General features: G+C 39.6%; 2 protein-coding genes across 2 annotated transcripts in view; one reads left to right on the forward strand and one right to left on the reverse strand.

Moving 5' to 3' along the window:
- The window catches only part of dpcd (deleted in primary ciliary dyskinesia homolog (mouse)), a gene marked incomplete at its 3' end in the record, with an annotated part of 3,474 nt that extends 2,989 nt beyond the window's left edge, over window positions 1-485 (forward strand). Inside the window, exon 6 of the mRNA XM_080881046.1 lies at window positions 460-485. Within this exon, the coding sequence (XP_080737172.1) occupies window positions 460-485 (26 nt within the window). The remainder of the gene's footprint in view (window positions 1-459) is intronic.
- Window positions 486-1,951: 1,466 nt separating this feature from the next.
- Window positions 1,952-6,167, reverse strand: fgf8b (fibroblast growth factor 8b). The gene is made up of 5 exons (XM_080880363.1): window positions 5,463-6,167; window positions 5,331-5,367; window positions 4,599-4,779; window positions 3,042-3,148; window positions 1,952-2,803 (listed from the first exon to the last, which is right to left on the reverse strand). Exons 1-5 carry the CDS (start codon window positions 5,519-5,521, stop codon window positions 2,507-2,509), a joined length of 681 nt encoding a protein of 226 aa, XP_080736489.1. The 5' UTR covers window positions 5,522-6,167; the 3' UTR covers window positions 1,952-2,506.
- Window positions 6,168-15,774: the final 9,607 nt, after the last annotated feature.

The following is a 15,774-nucleotide window of genomic DNA, read 5'->3' on the forward strand; positions in this document are numbered from 1 at the left end:
GCATCATTTTCCAGTCACGTATGAGCTCTCATTTATTTCTTCTGTACTTAATCCCTTCATTAAGATTCACTGTGCCTTGTCCCTTAGCTTAATGTCTAATTGTCTTAATTAATTTGGTGGAATTATATGTCTGGAAATGTGTCCAGCCATTTATGTTTGATACAGTGATATTTAGTAAAATATATTATTAGTAGATTTAAAAACTTTGTGGTTTAATTTTTAACCCAAATTCTTTGGCTGACAAAAAATAATGTCAAAATCTGTTTTTGCTTCTTTTTACCAAACCTACTGTGGAGAAGTTTTGTTGGGGGGGGTCACATAACCTACCGGCCTCCTTCCATTGATGTCCTTGTAAAACACTCAAAACACACAAGGCTTCATCCCTGTTCGTTCCGAGGTCACAGTTACGAGGACATCCCATTTGTGTTAAATGAATACCCTCATGTTCCTTGTATGTAGTGGGCCACCCTGAAAGCCATTACTGAAACTTGCGTTACCATTTCCCTTTACAAGAGAAGGCGATTCTGACTTAGTGGTCTATGTCCAAAGTGCCGTAGACATAAGTAAGAATTAGATGCAACTGTTTTTGCAGAGCTTTATTTCAAATTTCTATGAAATTTGTGTTTGTTTGTTTGTTTGTTTAACGTGAAGGAATGTGAAGCTGAGATTTTATATCTTTGAGAAACTGAAATGTTTGTGTATACTGTACGCTGAATGAGGTTTATTAAAGTTGGGTATTTCTCTATTTTTTTTTCTTTAATCCGAGTTCAATTAAAGAAAAATTGAAAAATTGTTTGCTGGTGAGGAATACTTAGACAGTGGACAACAAAAGAAGTAGTGTGTTTAAAGGAGACAATGGCATTTAAATATAGATTGTTTGAACCCTGTGATTCCTTGCATTTTTTACCACTTGTCCAAACCCAGAGAGCAAGTACAGAAAGCAGAGACAAAACCACAGGTCTCTCTCCCTCACTATTGTGCTTTGTCTTCATCCAGATGGAAAGAACAAGAATATAAGAAAACATTTCAAAACCAGCTGGCCCTGTCGCTTTGTAAATTCTTGTGAGGGGCCTGACTGTCAAAATGACAAAAATAAATTCGTACGTAGCGTTTGATAGTTCGGTCTTGGTGCCAAATGTTGATTCTGATTATCTTAAACATAATGAAGGTTTCTGCTGCTGAGTAGCGTTCATTTAGAAGTCTTAATTTTCTTTAATAATTAACTGTTCTCAGAGTTTCATCTACTGTCAAAACAGCTAACAAATTGGACATCCAGCTCCAACATTGTGGGAGCTCTGTTCAGGGTCTTCTTCCTCCCCTGTCATTTGGCCTCTGATGGTCATGCTCAGCTGCTTCTGGGAAGAGGGTTTCTTTCCTGCCTCCCTTTCATTACCGAATGCCTATTCCCAGCCATTCCCCCTCTTTCAGTTGATGCCACAGTTTGCCACACAAGCCCTGGTGCTTTTTCTGCAACCCCTCAACTCCCTCTTCGCTGCCTCGCCACCTCCCCCCCCTCAAAACCCCTTACCCCTCCCTGTGTGACTGGCTTCCTTTTTGATAACTGACCCCTCCTCGTGTTATTATTCGAACCCACTATTGTATAACATGCCCTTTTATATGAGGTTTCACAAAGGGCCCATTTGATCAGAGGGTTACGGTGTGCGATCGTGAGAAATGCAACTACATGGTGGTAACCTTTGTTTGGGCCAAAATGGTGGGCTGACCTCATCGCTTTTAATGCATAGCTTGGGCCATTCAGGCCCAAGTCTCACTTGCTGAGCACATTGAATTCAGTAGCCTGTCACAGATATTGCCTCTCAGTTATCTGGGTCTCCAGCTTGAAGAAGAAGGTGGAGAGAACTGCAGTTTTGGGGGGATACCAGCATCGCACGCTAGCTTTCCATCCCAATATAAACACACAAGAGAAAACCAGAGCAGCCTGTGATGTCGTTCTTTAGTGGTTTTAATATACACTCTACAATAAATATTTCCATCATTTGATGTAATTTACATTTTTACAGTAAAAATATATTTATATATGTAGAAAAAAAACAGGTTACATAGTCTCCAAAATGGCCTCATAAAGGCAAGATAGCATGTCAGCTGAAAGTCAGATGCTGTAACCACAGATAGCTGCCGTGTCTAGCTTCATTATACTCATTTAAACATTCTTTGTTGCTGAGCTGACTAACTTCTAACAAAGGGTTTTCATTCGTGAAATTATTGTTGAGCTCTCCTGTACTTTAAATGCCTCCTGATTTAATAAGAAAATAAGCGTTCTACAGTTTGTCTGAATTGGAAAAAAATCTAACAGATTAGATAGTCAATGTTTACATACAAGCCAGTACAAAAAACAACAAAAAATTATATATCGAATCCAAAAATGAGGCAAAAAGTGTATTGGCACTTGACAGGAAAAGTTAGTTTGCATGAAGCACATGGTTTTCTCTTGTAGTGGTTCTTCTGTGCTGGTTCATCCACGGTTCTCCCTCAGTGGTTTCAGTCCTCAGCGTCCCCCTGAGCGCTGGTGGTGGGAATGTTTAGTCCGCTTGTTGAAAGGGTGCGCGGGGACAGGGAGAGGAAGAACATCAAACGGTCTCTTCTCACTCAGCAAGTGCCCCCTGGGTAGACGCTTCATGAAGTGGGCCTCCCTCTGGTGTTGCTTGGTCTTGGAGGCCTTCCTGGGGCGGCCCTTGCGTGTAAAAGCCATGTACCAGCCCTCGTACTTGGCGTTCTGGAGTGCAGTGTAGTTGTTTTCCAGAACAATCTCGGTGAAGATGCAGTCCTTGCCTCGCCCTTTCCGCTGAGGAAAGAAAAAGACACGAGAAGCTGAGACACATTTGGACAATCTCCAGGAATCAGAAACACCATCTTTATTTCCAGACAATGAAATATCTCTCAAAACCGAATTTGTTCCGGCTTTGAATGAGTCTCAACAATGTATTGCCATAAGCTTGAAATCTGCAAAATACATTTCCAAGGAACACTTCACAATGTCGCTGTCGTCTTATGCAGCCACAGAACTATTATTTCCAGATTACCTTGCCGATCAACTTCCCCTTCTTGTTCATACATATGTAATATCCTGTCTTCACCCCTTTAATACGAATGCGACTTCCAAAAGAATCCGTCTCCACTTCCAGTTTAGCTGCATAGACAAAGAAAGCAAATGCGTATAATGAGTTGATACAGTCAGGTCACGGTGCAAGCATGCAGACAAACGACCTCTGCATTTCTTTTTTCTGGGTTTTTTTAATGCATGGCAGAAAGAATATGAAAATGTATCATCAGCATTAAAGAAAATCAAAGTCTTCTAAAAAAAAAATCATGACCAGTCTACTAAAGATGACATAAATTCTCTCTAAGCCCTTTTTTGTAATCCAGCAGCCACCTTTAACAAAGCATGCTAACCTTCCAAAATAGCATCAAATGATAGTGATTTTGTACGGCGTGATTGTTTTCGAATGTCTGTAAATGCTGTGCTGTGATGCAGCACAGACTGGGGATAAAGGAGAGAGTGAATACTGCGGTCAGAGACACAACCACCGAGCACAGAGCAACGGTCAGATTTGGGCCAGTTACAACAGTGACACCCACTTAGGATGTGTGGAGAGTGTATGCATGGCTGACTCTTGCTCTCTCTGTGAATGTGAGTCTAGGCAAAAGAAATTTAAAAGACAAAAGTGCACACAGGAGAGGACTGGAGAGGAAAAGGTATAAAGTGAAGATGCTGACTTCACCGCTCCTTGTAAACTGAGTCATACATTGAGTGTAAAGCAATGAAAATTCCTCATAAAACCAGCCTCCAAGTAGCAGGCATCATGCATTGAGAGGTGGATGGATGGTGGCGGTTGTGGTGGAAAGATGCCTAGACGCACCAAAATTTTGGTGACAGAAATTATGTTTCCTTTTAAGTTTAAGATCTTTTTTCCTCCAGTTAAATGTTAAGAAAAATGTCCCTGCTGAAGTCCATCATAACAGGTGTCACAGACTTTCTGCAACACCAACACACTAAGAAAGAATTCATCTGCACAAGACATAAAAGATGGCAACACTGATGCCACTAACAATGTTTGCAACTGTGGCTTCTGTTTCTACTGGCTCAAACGGTTTTCCACAGGCGGCCAAAAATGACATAATTTATGCTGCTTTTCAACACCGTCCTGCGCGCCATTGAACTTAAACAATTCCGGTGTTTGTAAGGTGAACATGTTTCGTATTTTACTGTTTTCCTGAGGTTTAAAGGCACTGAAATGTAAGAAACGATGGCCTTTAACTGTCATGGGGTTTGACTGATCTGGCCATAATACACGGGCTTGAAGAAGTAAAGTCGCTCGATCATTTTAGAGACAATAAAAAGTGATTCCCCTGAACGGATTAACATATGTGCATCGTTTAACTACCTATTTATTGCATAAACTACAGTGAGCCTAAATACATTATCGCATGCGTAAATTTGGAAAGGTTAATGGTTAAGTGAGACTATTCAGCAACTATTTAAAAATAAATCCCCAAAATATATAAATATATATTTGTTTTTTTAACTATAAGATTTAGTCCTCCCTGCTGGTCTTATTTAGCGATCACTTGTATCTAACCGTGTGCCGCTCCGTCTTCTCCGTTGGCGTTCACCCTCTTGTTGGCCAGGACCTGGACGTGTTTCCCGCTGGTGCGACTGTACAGCTGGTAGGTTCGGGTCAGCCTGCGGCTCATCCGGTCCGATAGCCGGCTCTGCTCGGTAACGTGGTGCTTGAAATTCGGAGGGGACTGCACGGTGTTCTGTCGAGAAAAAAAACACCCCGAACACGTCAAGGCAAAATATTTATTTCACCTGTCTGGAAATAAAAAGCCCGTCAAGTCACTGAGCCAAGGCCCCTGCCAACAGTTCATCATAGCATTAGTCATTTTTAAATAAACCCAAAATAAAATTGGGTTATTATGAGTCTTTTCGGAGATGCTTTCAAGAAACCTCGTGGATGACATTTCACTCTGTAGGTTGTTTTTTTTTACCACCGTTGATCTTTCACCCCTTCATGACTTTCTCTTTTCCCCTCATTTCAGCCGTTCGCCGTCCACATGTGTTTTAACAATTACCTTTTAGGCTGGAGCTTACCGCTTTTCAAGATGTTTGAATTGTTGCCAATTGCCATAGCACTCATAATAAAATGTTTTCATTGTTATTGCAGCCTATTGGAGAGGTGGAGGGAGTGGGCTATAAGCTGCTAAGCACTGCGCCTTTGGTACCTGTTAAGTTTTGTTCAAATTAATTAGCCTATAGAACTTTATGCAGCGTTAGTGTCTTTTTTTATTGAAGTGAAAGTGTGCGTTACCTGTGCGTAAAAGCAAAGCGCCGTGAACTGAAGTAACCTGCGGCAAAGACAAAATCAATTAAAAGCTTTAACTTGTTGCTCAGAATGTATGATTTACACAGAGAGCTACATGAAAAAAGATGTTTTACTTACAGATAACCTAACCTCGAAGTTCTCAGCCTCATCTTGTAATAGTTCAAATATTGCTTCATGAATACTCCACTGATTCGCTGCTGGAAGCTCTCGGAAATAAAGTTGCTCCTGAAGGGGATTTCAGCTCAGTTTTATCCCCCTCTTGTTACGCATAGAAAGTGATACCCGTGGCAATTAAGAGATCCAAAACTGTCAGGGTCCCATACAGGTACGGCATCTACGCTCCATTCTACTTATAGGATAGGGGGAAAAAATGGACGATTTAAAAGCGTTAATCCAAACTTTAAAGTCCCGAGAAAGCGTCGCTTTCACCAAACCACCTCCATTAAATCCTCTTTGTGACACTCAGTTGTTCAACAATGAAGATTTAAAGTAGAATGAATCCCACTTGACTTGCTTTGCCACCGCAGTGAAGAGTTTTAGTTTTACGCACCGATCTTTACGCACCAGCGATAAGATGCGTAGCCTACCGTGGGTTTCCTAAAAAGAAAGGTGATTCGATATGAAGGAAAACTAGTGAATGAATATCACGAATACTAGCGCCGCTCCGTTTGCTTAAAGTTTTCAAGCAATGTCACCACAACTGTCTTTCTATAAGATGCGCAGATAGTAAAGCTCCTGCTTCAACCTTCCTCCCACACGTGTATTTCTTGTGGTTGCCTCCAGTCCGCATACAGCATCTGTCTCCCTCTACATTTAAATACTTTAACTTGCGGGAAAGTCAATATCCTCGGTGAGAGCAGGCGGAGCGTTCAGCCTGGAGCCAAGTTGAAACCGAATACTTGTTAAGTTACTTAGCCTGCAACTATTTGGTTGCAAATCCATAAACACCGCATTCATCAATGAGTTGACTTTATAATTAAACACCTTATGAGATGAAATATAAACTAGATCCTGTCACGAAAAAATCGGCTTATTTGCGGGTAAATTGGTAGACCTGATCTACAGAAATCTAATAAAAACAGGCCCTTCAAAATCTTTTAAACCAAGCGTTTAATCACAGTCTTACACATTAATCTTATTCACGCACATGTTTTGATCTTGCAGTCAGTGCACTTTGTTTTCTAAAAGCAGAAATGTCCCCTTGAAAAAAAAAATCCTTGGCATGTACTTAAGAAAAGCTACAGTTACATTAACCTATTCCCTGACTGCAGGTTAGAGGTTGTTTGGTGGTCCCTCAGGACACACCTCGATGTACTTTTTCATCCTACATATGTAAGTAATATGTATTCCATGTGAACGCATGACACAGAATGGTTTTCACATAACATCTAAAGCCTTTGCCATGGATACAAATGCTCTCTCACTCAAAATCACTCTTCCACAACTTTTCACAATCATGGTTTGATTTTGAGAAGTGTGTCCTGGCCCATGTGTGCTACTTGCAGAGGATAGTTTCATACACTACATCATGCACTTATATTGTAATTATTCTTTGTGACAGCAAAGCAGCAGCGTTTTCTTCAAGGGAAGATCACTGTTGCATAATTGTCTCATGGGTAAAATGGGAAACTTCAAACGCAGCTTTTCAAGTATAAAATCTACAACTGAACGAATGACCCCTTGCAATCTAACATATAAAATAAAATTAGGACTCATTTAATTAAAAAAAAAAATCAGATATATTTTTATATGTCATTCTTGCTGTCATGTAACTTTTGCCTGCCTTCAAAATTTCAGGAGGATTTTATATAAAAAATGTTATATCATTTCTTTGTCACTTGGACTGATAAAGCTTCATGTTTGCTTCAGATGAACTTTGGTATATTTTTGAGTTGAATAATTTCTGGAGACTTTGTCGCCAGCTTTTTTACATCACAAGCACATTAGGAAGTTGACCCCCTATTTTTAGCTAACACATTAGAGAATAAAGGAGAAACAAATACAGTGAAAAAAGGTTTCAGTGTACAGTATAATTAATATTTTTAAGCAGACTTAAAAAAGTCAGCCCAATGTCATTTGTAGACGTGAGGAGAAATACAGAGAAATGTGAAACAAATGTTACTTCAAACCCCTCTTCTTGACTTTTTATTGCTCTTGTGTGTGCAGATAAAGCATTAATCATAAATAGAGAAATGACCGACTAAACACACAATCATAAACTGCCTTCTAAATCTCTACTGTATATCTTAGCCCTCACAATGCTGCAAGTGAAAGTAAATTTAGGTAACTCCGGCAAATCAGCCTTGATAACTACACTTTAAATCAGAATAATATTGTTAACAGTATAGTTTTACAGACTTCAGGCCTCAAATCTGATTATCGTCCTAATGAGCCAAAGCAGAGTTCTGGCTTTGACTCTTACCTGTGAGACTTAATACAAGCAGGCCCATGTTCTTTGTGCGAACAGGATGGGAAACTATTGCACCCTTCACACAGAACAGCTGTACAAGAGTAAAATATAATACATACATAATTATGTGAGTTTGGTCAACGTCTTAGTTGTAAATCAGTCATTTTAGCCAATGCAGGGGATTTAGAGGGTGAAAATGGACTGCCTTATTAGTTCCAGCGGGACACTGCAACAAGTGATTTTGCCACCTGGACCAATTCTGCACTTTGTTCTTTCATATTTTGACCCCATATGAAGCAGCGATTGCACATCCTAATATGAAATCCACATGCATGACAATTAAAGCAAGTGTTTTTTTTGTAGACCACACAATGACTTATCAGTATAGTGCACGTGACTGTGTGACCCCAGATTAGTTCACCCACGAGTCATTTAAAGAAAATTTGATTAAGAGGCAAAGGAAACCTTGAGTCCCATATCGAGGGTTTCTTTTTATTTTAAAGCCACTGTACATCACTCACAGTCAAAGTTTCTATTTTAGGTTTAGGGGATGACACAAAAGTATAGTTTATTATTTACTTTTTTGAATGTCTTGGGGTTATAGCTCATGCTGATTGTCTCCCAAAATTTTAGCTTCTGTCTTTGTTAACTTATAGTCAACTTATTTGAGCCGAAACCAACAAGAGAAGGTCAGTGCTTTTTTTGTGAGGAAAGTTGTGCATGTTTAATTAATTTTGACAGCCTCGACACATTATCATTGTAATAACTGTTACTTATGAATGATAAATTAAAGAAAAAACATTTAGGATGAGTTTTTAACTTGGCTTTTTTAGTTTGTGATTTTATAAGTGCTTTGTGAGTGAACTGCCCTGAAAAAACTTCTGTAAAAAAGTAGAAATTAGGTTTAAAACTTGTTGGGGGAAAAGTGGCTGATATAATGGCACTGGCTTAATAAATGTTACCTGGGATATGTTACTTGAATATTTAAAATTACATGAGATGACTGACACAACTCCCTGTATGTATGTAAATATAGGTTTCCACTAGTGGTCTGGCAAGTTTGCTGTGTTCTGCTCCCGCCAAGAAAAACGTAACCTCTTGTTAGCTGAGAAAAAGGGTCTTTACACTTCAGTTTTTGCACAGATTAAACAAACAAGACGTGATGTTTCAAAAAGCTTTAGATGTGCCTTTAGGGGGGTTTCTGGGGTGCTTTTAAGATTTCTACCTAGCAGCAACCTCTGAAAAATGAAACCCATGTACCAAAAACTACAGCTCCTCTAATGCAAGAGTGGGTAATTAATTTTCCCAAGGGGCCACATGAGAAACTGTTGTGCAGGGATTCACCAACAAGCTTATAAAGAGATAAAACCCACCACAATGGTCTCAGGTTCTCGTGGGGACTCTTGGGAAAATGATTTGCCTACCCCTGCTTAAAGGCTGTCTCCAAAAGTGTTGACTGTCTGGTATAAAACAAACAAATCAATAGAAATATTTTGTTCTCTGCAGTTAATTTCCTGCTTTTGTGTCAGCTGTATAGGAAGTACTTTTTTATCTCTAAAAATCATTAAAGATAAATTGTTTTAAGACTAAAAGTTATACTGCTCTGATAAGCCAGTGACAAAGCCTAAGCCACGAGCTGTCTGCCAGACTTCAGCCCAGATAATATGAGTCAAAGAACTAGAACTGTTTGTTGGAGTATTTGTTGCAGTTATTTAATAGATATTATACCTTTCTGCATAGTTAACAGTAGCAAAAGGCCATCTGTGAAGTCTAATCTGTAGTTTGGTGGTAAGTAACCTATGAATAGCATAGGTTACTTACCACCAATCAAGAGTTAGCCAATGCATACAGTCTATGGATGCAACATATTAACCCAACTTGCTACTATTTCCTGGTGTCTCAGGCTGCCATTCAGGGCATCAAAAACCAATGCTTGACTTCTCACACACAAAAAAAGAGAAAATAATGTATATTCCAGGACTTTAATGTCTGAGTTTTGAGCCAGTATTTTAAATCATTAGAATATTTCATTTCAAGTTTGAGTAAATTACACATAAAGCAGTAGAAATATTGTATCAGTGCAGGTAAAGACTGTTGACTTGACAGTTGTCCAGATGATGAAAGCTGAGCCACATAAAGTCATTGCTAAAAAGGCTGGTTGTTTGCAGAGTGCAGTATCGAAGCATTTTAATGGAAAGTTGACTGGAAAGGAAAATTGTGGCATGTAAAGATGTGCAAATAAAAAGGATGAGTGCCTCAAAGTTTTTTTGGGTTTTTTTTGCATTTCATTTGGAAATAAAGATCCTACAGTCTGGATAAAGGCTTGGTGTTTGAACTCCAGTGTGACGTTCCCGGAGTATGTGATGGTTTGGGGTGCCATGTTATTTGCTGGTGTGTTTTATCAAGTCACAGGGCAGTGCAGTCACGTACCAGGAGATTTTATGCTTCCATCTGCTAACTAGCTTCATGGAGGCGCTGATTTCTAGCAGGACTAAGCATCTGCCCATGGTGCCAAAACTACTACCACATGGCTTGCTGACCATGTTATTACAATGTTTGATTGGCTAGCTAACTCTCCTGACCTGAACAACAAAGAGAATCTTTGGGCTATTGTCAAGGGGAAGATCAAAAACACCAAAATCCAGGCTGCTAACACCTCAGCAGTGCCACAAGCCGATCGCCTCCTCGCCACGCCGCACTGATGCAGTAATTCATGGCAAAGGTGTCCCAACCAAGGACTGAGTGCAGAAGTCTGACATTTCTGCATTTTCAAACCTTTTTTTAAAAACTGATCTTAGGTTTTTGATTTTCAACACTTCTAAGTCATAATCAATATATTCCATGATGTAGACACAACCAGGCTGTCAGATTCCCTCAGTTTCAGGTTTTTATAATAACCCAATGCAACTGCAATCTGAATATAAATCTTCTTATTTAACTCGCACAAAAGTTAATATGTTTTCAAAAACATCAAACATTTGTGTTAACTACTCCTTTAAACAACCACAACACCTTTGTCCTTAGTGTAGTATCTGCCCCTACAGCAACACAGTGCTCAGTCTGGTGCTGTAAAGTCCATACATCTCTTACATTTCACAGCAGTCTACAACAGCCACTTACAATTTAGAAACAATTCTGTCTCTGCAATTATAAACGACATTTGGTTAAGGTGACCTGTCAGGCAGTTTTGGCTAAAATTCTCCAGACTGAACATGAAAGGTTCCTCATGAAACCTGATCAAAAGCTATATTTTTTATTCTGCTTTGTTACATACCTAACTGTCTGCTGCCTCACTCCTGAAATTCTCTAGTGAGCAGCTTTTCTGGCCTCTTAATAATTTTGAGAAGAGTTGACACAGGTCCAAGTTTTGCCCCAGATCCCTGCTCCTTTGCCTTTTCTCCCAATGCTGCTTTTCTCATTTGGATCACAGTTTGCTAATCCAAAGCCTTGGTATCAGAGAGTGAGGTACAAAGACACCGATCACAGGACGCTGTGAAAAAAAGTCAGGGAGAGGAACCTTTTGGCAAAGCTGCGCATTGGTTATTCTTAGAAGAGAAGTGACTGAATGTCTGAAAAGGCCCCAGAGCAGACTACCATTCAGTGAGAGGCATTATTCCCACTAGCTAATGCAAGACATAAAAATACACACTCTTGCATAAGGCCAGCCAATGGAAAGGTAGACACCATAGATGAAGAGAAAAAGCAGAGCCAATGAGCATGTATGAGTGTGTTTGGGTGGAAAGAAAATGTGAGATGTTGTGATTCACTTAGTGTCATCTGCTCGCAGTGTTGCTCACTCCCCAAACCTCAGCGGTTTTTTAGAAGAAAAACTCTTCAACCACCTGTTGTAATTATGCACTGCTGCTTTGTTGCAACAACCTGGACCACATAATGTGCCTGTGACCACATCACCGCCTCAGCAACTTACCTTGAACTGGCTGGAGAGCATGCTGGCTCGCATCAACCGCATCTCTGAAGGCTACAATTTGTTCCTGGCACTGCAGGACAAGAAGGATTAATGCCATATGATGAATTAAAGCATTTGACTTGTCTACTGATGTTTAACTTTGGATGAACATTTAACTGAATATGACAGCTTAATAAGTTCCTTTTTGTTTTAAGCAAATCCCTGTCATGTCTGTCAATCTTTTAGAAACAAGAATATTTCTGTATTTAATGCTAAAAAATGTGGGGGTTTTTTTTTTCATATCGAAGCCACAATTTAGACTAACACAATCGAAATAAAGTCGTAACACATAAACAGCAAGTAATCATTCATAGCTCAGGGTGGAAAAAGTAAGTAAGCTTTTGAACTATTGCTGTTGATGTAATAGAATAACGGGGAGACCTACTACTACTGCAACCAAACTTGATGTTTTTTTCTTTAGTGCATTTTAGTGCTGCTAAAATTTGCTCTAAAACACCCACCAGTGGAACCAGTAATTCAGGGCTTAAATACTATTTAATTGGTGTTAGCGTGTGGTACTGGTAAAGCAGCTCACTTGTGTATAAAACAATAAAATATTTCAGAAGGCCCTGCTTTGCATAGTAATCAAGGAGCTACCTTAGTTGATATTCAGTTTTAATTGGGTAAAGTGCACAAAATTGTTGCAGTATTTTAAATACCTATGACTGACCAGAAGAGCGCTATCTTCCCTGAAGACTAGTGCCTTGTGTTTTAAAGAAAAGGATCTGGATATGCACCTCCACCTTCTTCTGTCTCAATGGAGGAATTAACATGGAGAGATGTGAGCCACCGGGGGAGATGCAGACTTTTGTTCATGCTTGTTTGTTTGTGGTTTATTAAACAGACTTAATGTTTTATTATAATTAATAATTACATTTATAACAGCCAACATAATGATTATTACAATTTTTTAAATTCAAATATTTATTTATTTTTTTCACTTTTAATGAGTGCTTACATTATGGTGGATCATCAGTGTTTTCTACACCACTTATTAGTGACCTCTATAAACTCCTTGAAGCATTTATTTATTATTATTTAGCCTCATTAAAGTAATCCACCAAATTAATTTTAATTAAAGAGTTTTTTTTAGTTCTTTTTTCTGGAATCAACTGATTTGATAATTCGGTTTATTTTGCACAAAAACTTCCATATGCAGGCAATCTCGTCTGCAACACATTTCAAGGATGCCCATAAGTTTTGCTTCAGGGTCGAGGTTAAACGCCTTTAGTCACCTTACTGCACTGAAAAATCCTGTACAGTTTCTTCAGGAGCATGTCTTATTTTTTTAATCATCATCTTAGAAATTAATTATTAGTGATGGAAAGACAGCGTGTGAGGGACATTAACTGTCCCTCGTCTGCTGTATTGCACCATTAAAATGAGGTAATGTGGGTGGGGTGAAGGTGGGGTGGGGGTGTCAGTCTACCTTTCAGCCACAAAGAGCAGCTCAGTTACACAGCCATGATTTGGTGAGTGTGTGTGCGACTGTGCATGCGGGGGTGTCAAAACGCCAAAGCCTGAGAAAATTGTTACAGCGAGAAAATTTGGAAAATCAAGCCATCCAATGACGTTCAAAGTACTTACTCGTGTTTTAGTGAAGTGGAGAGCTTGAATGACTTTTTAACTGGATGAAACGACTGTCTGGGAATGACCCCAGTGTGTAGAAGTGATTAAAGGACCCAGTTTTGCCATAACCCAAATGTGTTTGCTTAACGACTTTGAGTGGTGCTCCTAGTACTATTAAATAAAGCTCTCTGCTGAAGATTTTAACAACTGTTGCGTACAGCAGTTCTGTTTTGCTATTTCGCTCTGTAAACGTAGTCAGTGTCTCAACAACAATTTTATCATCCAGTAAGTCTTAAATTACACTTTTTGCTCTTGTCAGTGAAAACAATGGCCCCCACGGTGTCATCCCCATCAGTTCCCTGTGCAGGAAGATGTGTGTGTGTGTGTGTGTGTGTAGTGTGAAGTGCTGGCAGTAAGGCAGAAAGCTGGAAAGTTGTCTCTGGATCAGTCAAAGCGGTCTTCCTTCCCGAGCAAGTTGGATGTTTCTGCCGTATTTCACCCCATAACCCCCCACCCGGAATGGAGCGTGATTTACTGTCTTGTAAACACATAGGAAGTAGCATTGAAAATGGTTTAACAAAGTCAATAAAAGCAGACATGGCTCCTATCGAGGGGGCGGTGGAGGAGTCTGTGGTAGCCGCAGGCAGGTATCCTCCTCTGCCTCTCTGGTTTCCTTCGCATTCATTCATCTCTGTATCTGCATCTTTAGTCCTTATCTGTCATCTGTGTTTCTTTTTTCCTCCTTCGCTTTAACTTTTTAAAAATCCCCCTGTTTTATGCACTTTTTTCACCTCCTCTACACCCTCCTTTAAACTCCCTCCTCTTTCTCTCTTTCGCTCTTTCTGCCTTTTTTTTTTTTAAATTTCATGCGCTGGGCAGTGGACAGCCAGAGCAATTGCTTTAACAGACCTACCTGCAGGGCTGCTTAGGGCGGCTCTTTTATCTGGGCTCTGGAGAAAGAAGCCCCCAGCCCTGAAACAGCTGTGCAGACCTGGGAGTGAGAGGACCATGAAAAAGGCACAGAAGAAAGAAAAGAAATTCAATGGTCCTCCGGGAGTCATACCTCCCAATGCCTTTCTCTTGCTCTTTTTCTCTATCCCTCTTTCTCTATACCTTTCTCCTCCTTGTTTTTTCTCTGTCTCTGCCTTATTGTACAACATTTTTTTCAGCTATAAATTGTCTTTGCCACAGCTGAACAAATTCTTAATTATATTTATCTTCTGTCATATGTTTGATACGCTCAGCTTTACCACTAAATCGTTGAATTGCATTACAAGAAAGATAGTTACAGGATGAAATCTTGAACATCAATGAAGGGCGGGTACAGGGTCAAACTGAGCAGTAAGAAATAAATGACTAATTATAAAGATGGGTGTCAACCTGTTTGGGCATTACCTCCAGCTTCTCTGGTACCCATGAGTCCAGTGCAGGTTCAAGATTAAACCTTGCATCATCTCTGGGTGCCAAAGAAATGGAGGACAGGTCTCCCTGTCTCTGGATTTCCAGTTACTTCTCACACTTCTTTCCTTTCAAAGGCGAATGCTACTCTCTTCAGACTCTTCAATCAAATCTTTCAAGCCCTTTCATCTGTTTACTTCTGTTGCTCCCATGTCTTTTAGGAGCTGAACAGCTTATGCATAAAGCTGCAGCATCCAACATGTGCTGGGTTCTCCAATCAGCTTCTTTGTATTAAAAAAAATATCTGCATACTTCAAATCTTCCTCTTGAAGAAAATGTCTACTGCCTCTTCAATGGAACATTAAGCTTAAATGATGAAGAGAATGGTTTTAAGACTGCTGGACCAGATCGTATGTTAGGATGGAAGTTTTTCAGGAATCGGAGCTTCCTGCTGAGACTGACTTTCAGTTCTAGTTTGATTCTGTCATCGGTAAAGCTACTGACAGTGTTGCCCTTGTCATGTCTGACACAATGAATATACTGAATTGCTAGTGGAGGATGAACTTCACCATCTTGACCAATTTTAGGCTCTTGTCATGTGACCCGTAGCATCTTAAGGAGTCCAAAGTCTTGTGCCCTGGATTTGGACTATTGCAGATGAGCTGGTATTCCTCCCTTCCAATCCACTGCTACAGGTTCACTTGATTGAAGCGTGTGCTGTATGCTACCTTGATAAAAAGAAAAGAAACTAAGCCTTGCCCATGGGCTCTTCCATGGTCCACCATGCTGATATTTATACTAATGAAGCTCGCCATGTTGCTCTTGTTCTTCTTAATTCACCAATGCTCTTCCTCTTCCTGCTGTCATATACAAACCTAATTACAATAATAATAATAATTATAAAAAAGACAATGCTATGATTTGCAAATCTCATGAACCCTTATTGTATTCACAATAGAACATACAATATATACTCAGTTGTATATAGTATTTGTATTCTATTTTAACTCTAATGTATATAGTACTTTATTTTATTCTATTCTATTGTGTGCAGTATCTTATTCGTTTTACTATTATCTTCTCCT

This window comes from Rhamphochromis sp. 'chilingali' (assembly GCF_963969265.1).
Source record: "Rhamphochromis sp. 'chilingali' genome assembly, chromosome: 4".
Lineage (NCBI taxonomy): Eukaryota > Metazoa > Chordata > Actinopteri > Cichliformes > Cichlidae > Rhamphochromis > Rhamphochromis sp. 'chilingali'.

Bases quoted from the DNA above. Each gene is read 5' to 3' on its own strand.
- fgf8b (XM_080880363.1), bottom strand. From the start codon at position 5,521: ATGAAGCAATATTTGAACTATTACAAGATGAGGCTGAGAACTTCGAGG. The intron at 4,780-5,330 runs GTAACGCACACT...TTTTCTCGACAG, and splicing joins CGCTTTGCTTTTACGCACAG to AACACCGTGCAGTCCCCTCC. The intron at 3,149-4,598 runs GTTAGATACAAG...TTGTCTATGCAG, and splicing joins AGAAGACGGAGCGGCACACG to CTAAACTGGAAGTGGAGACG.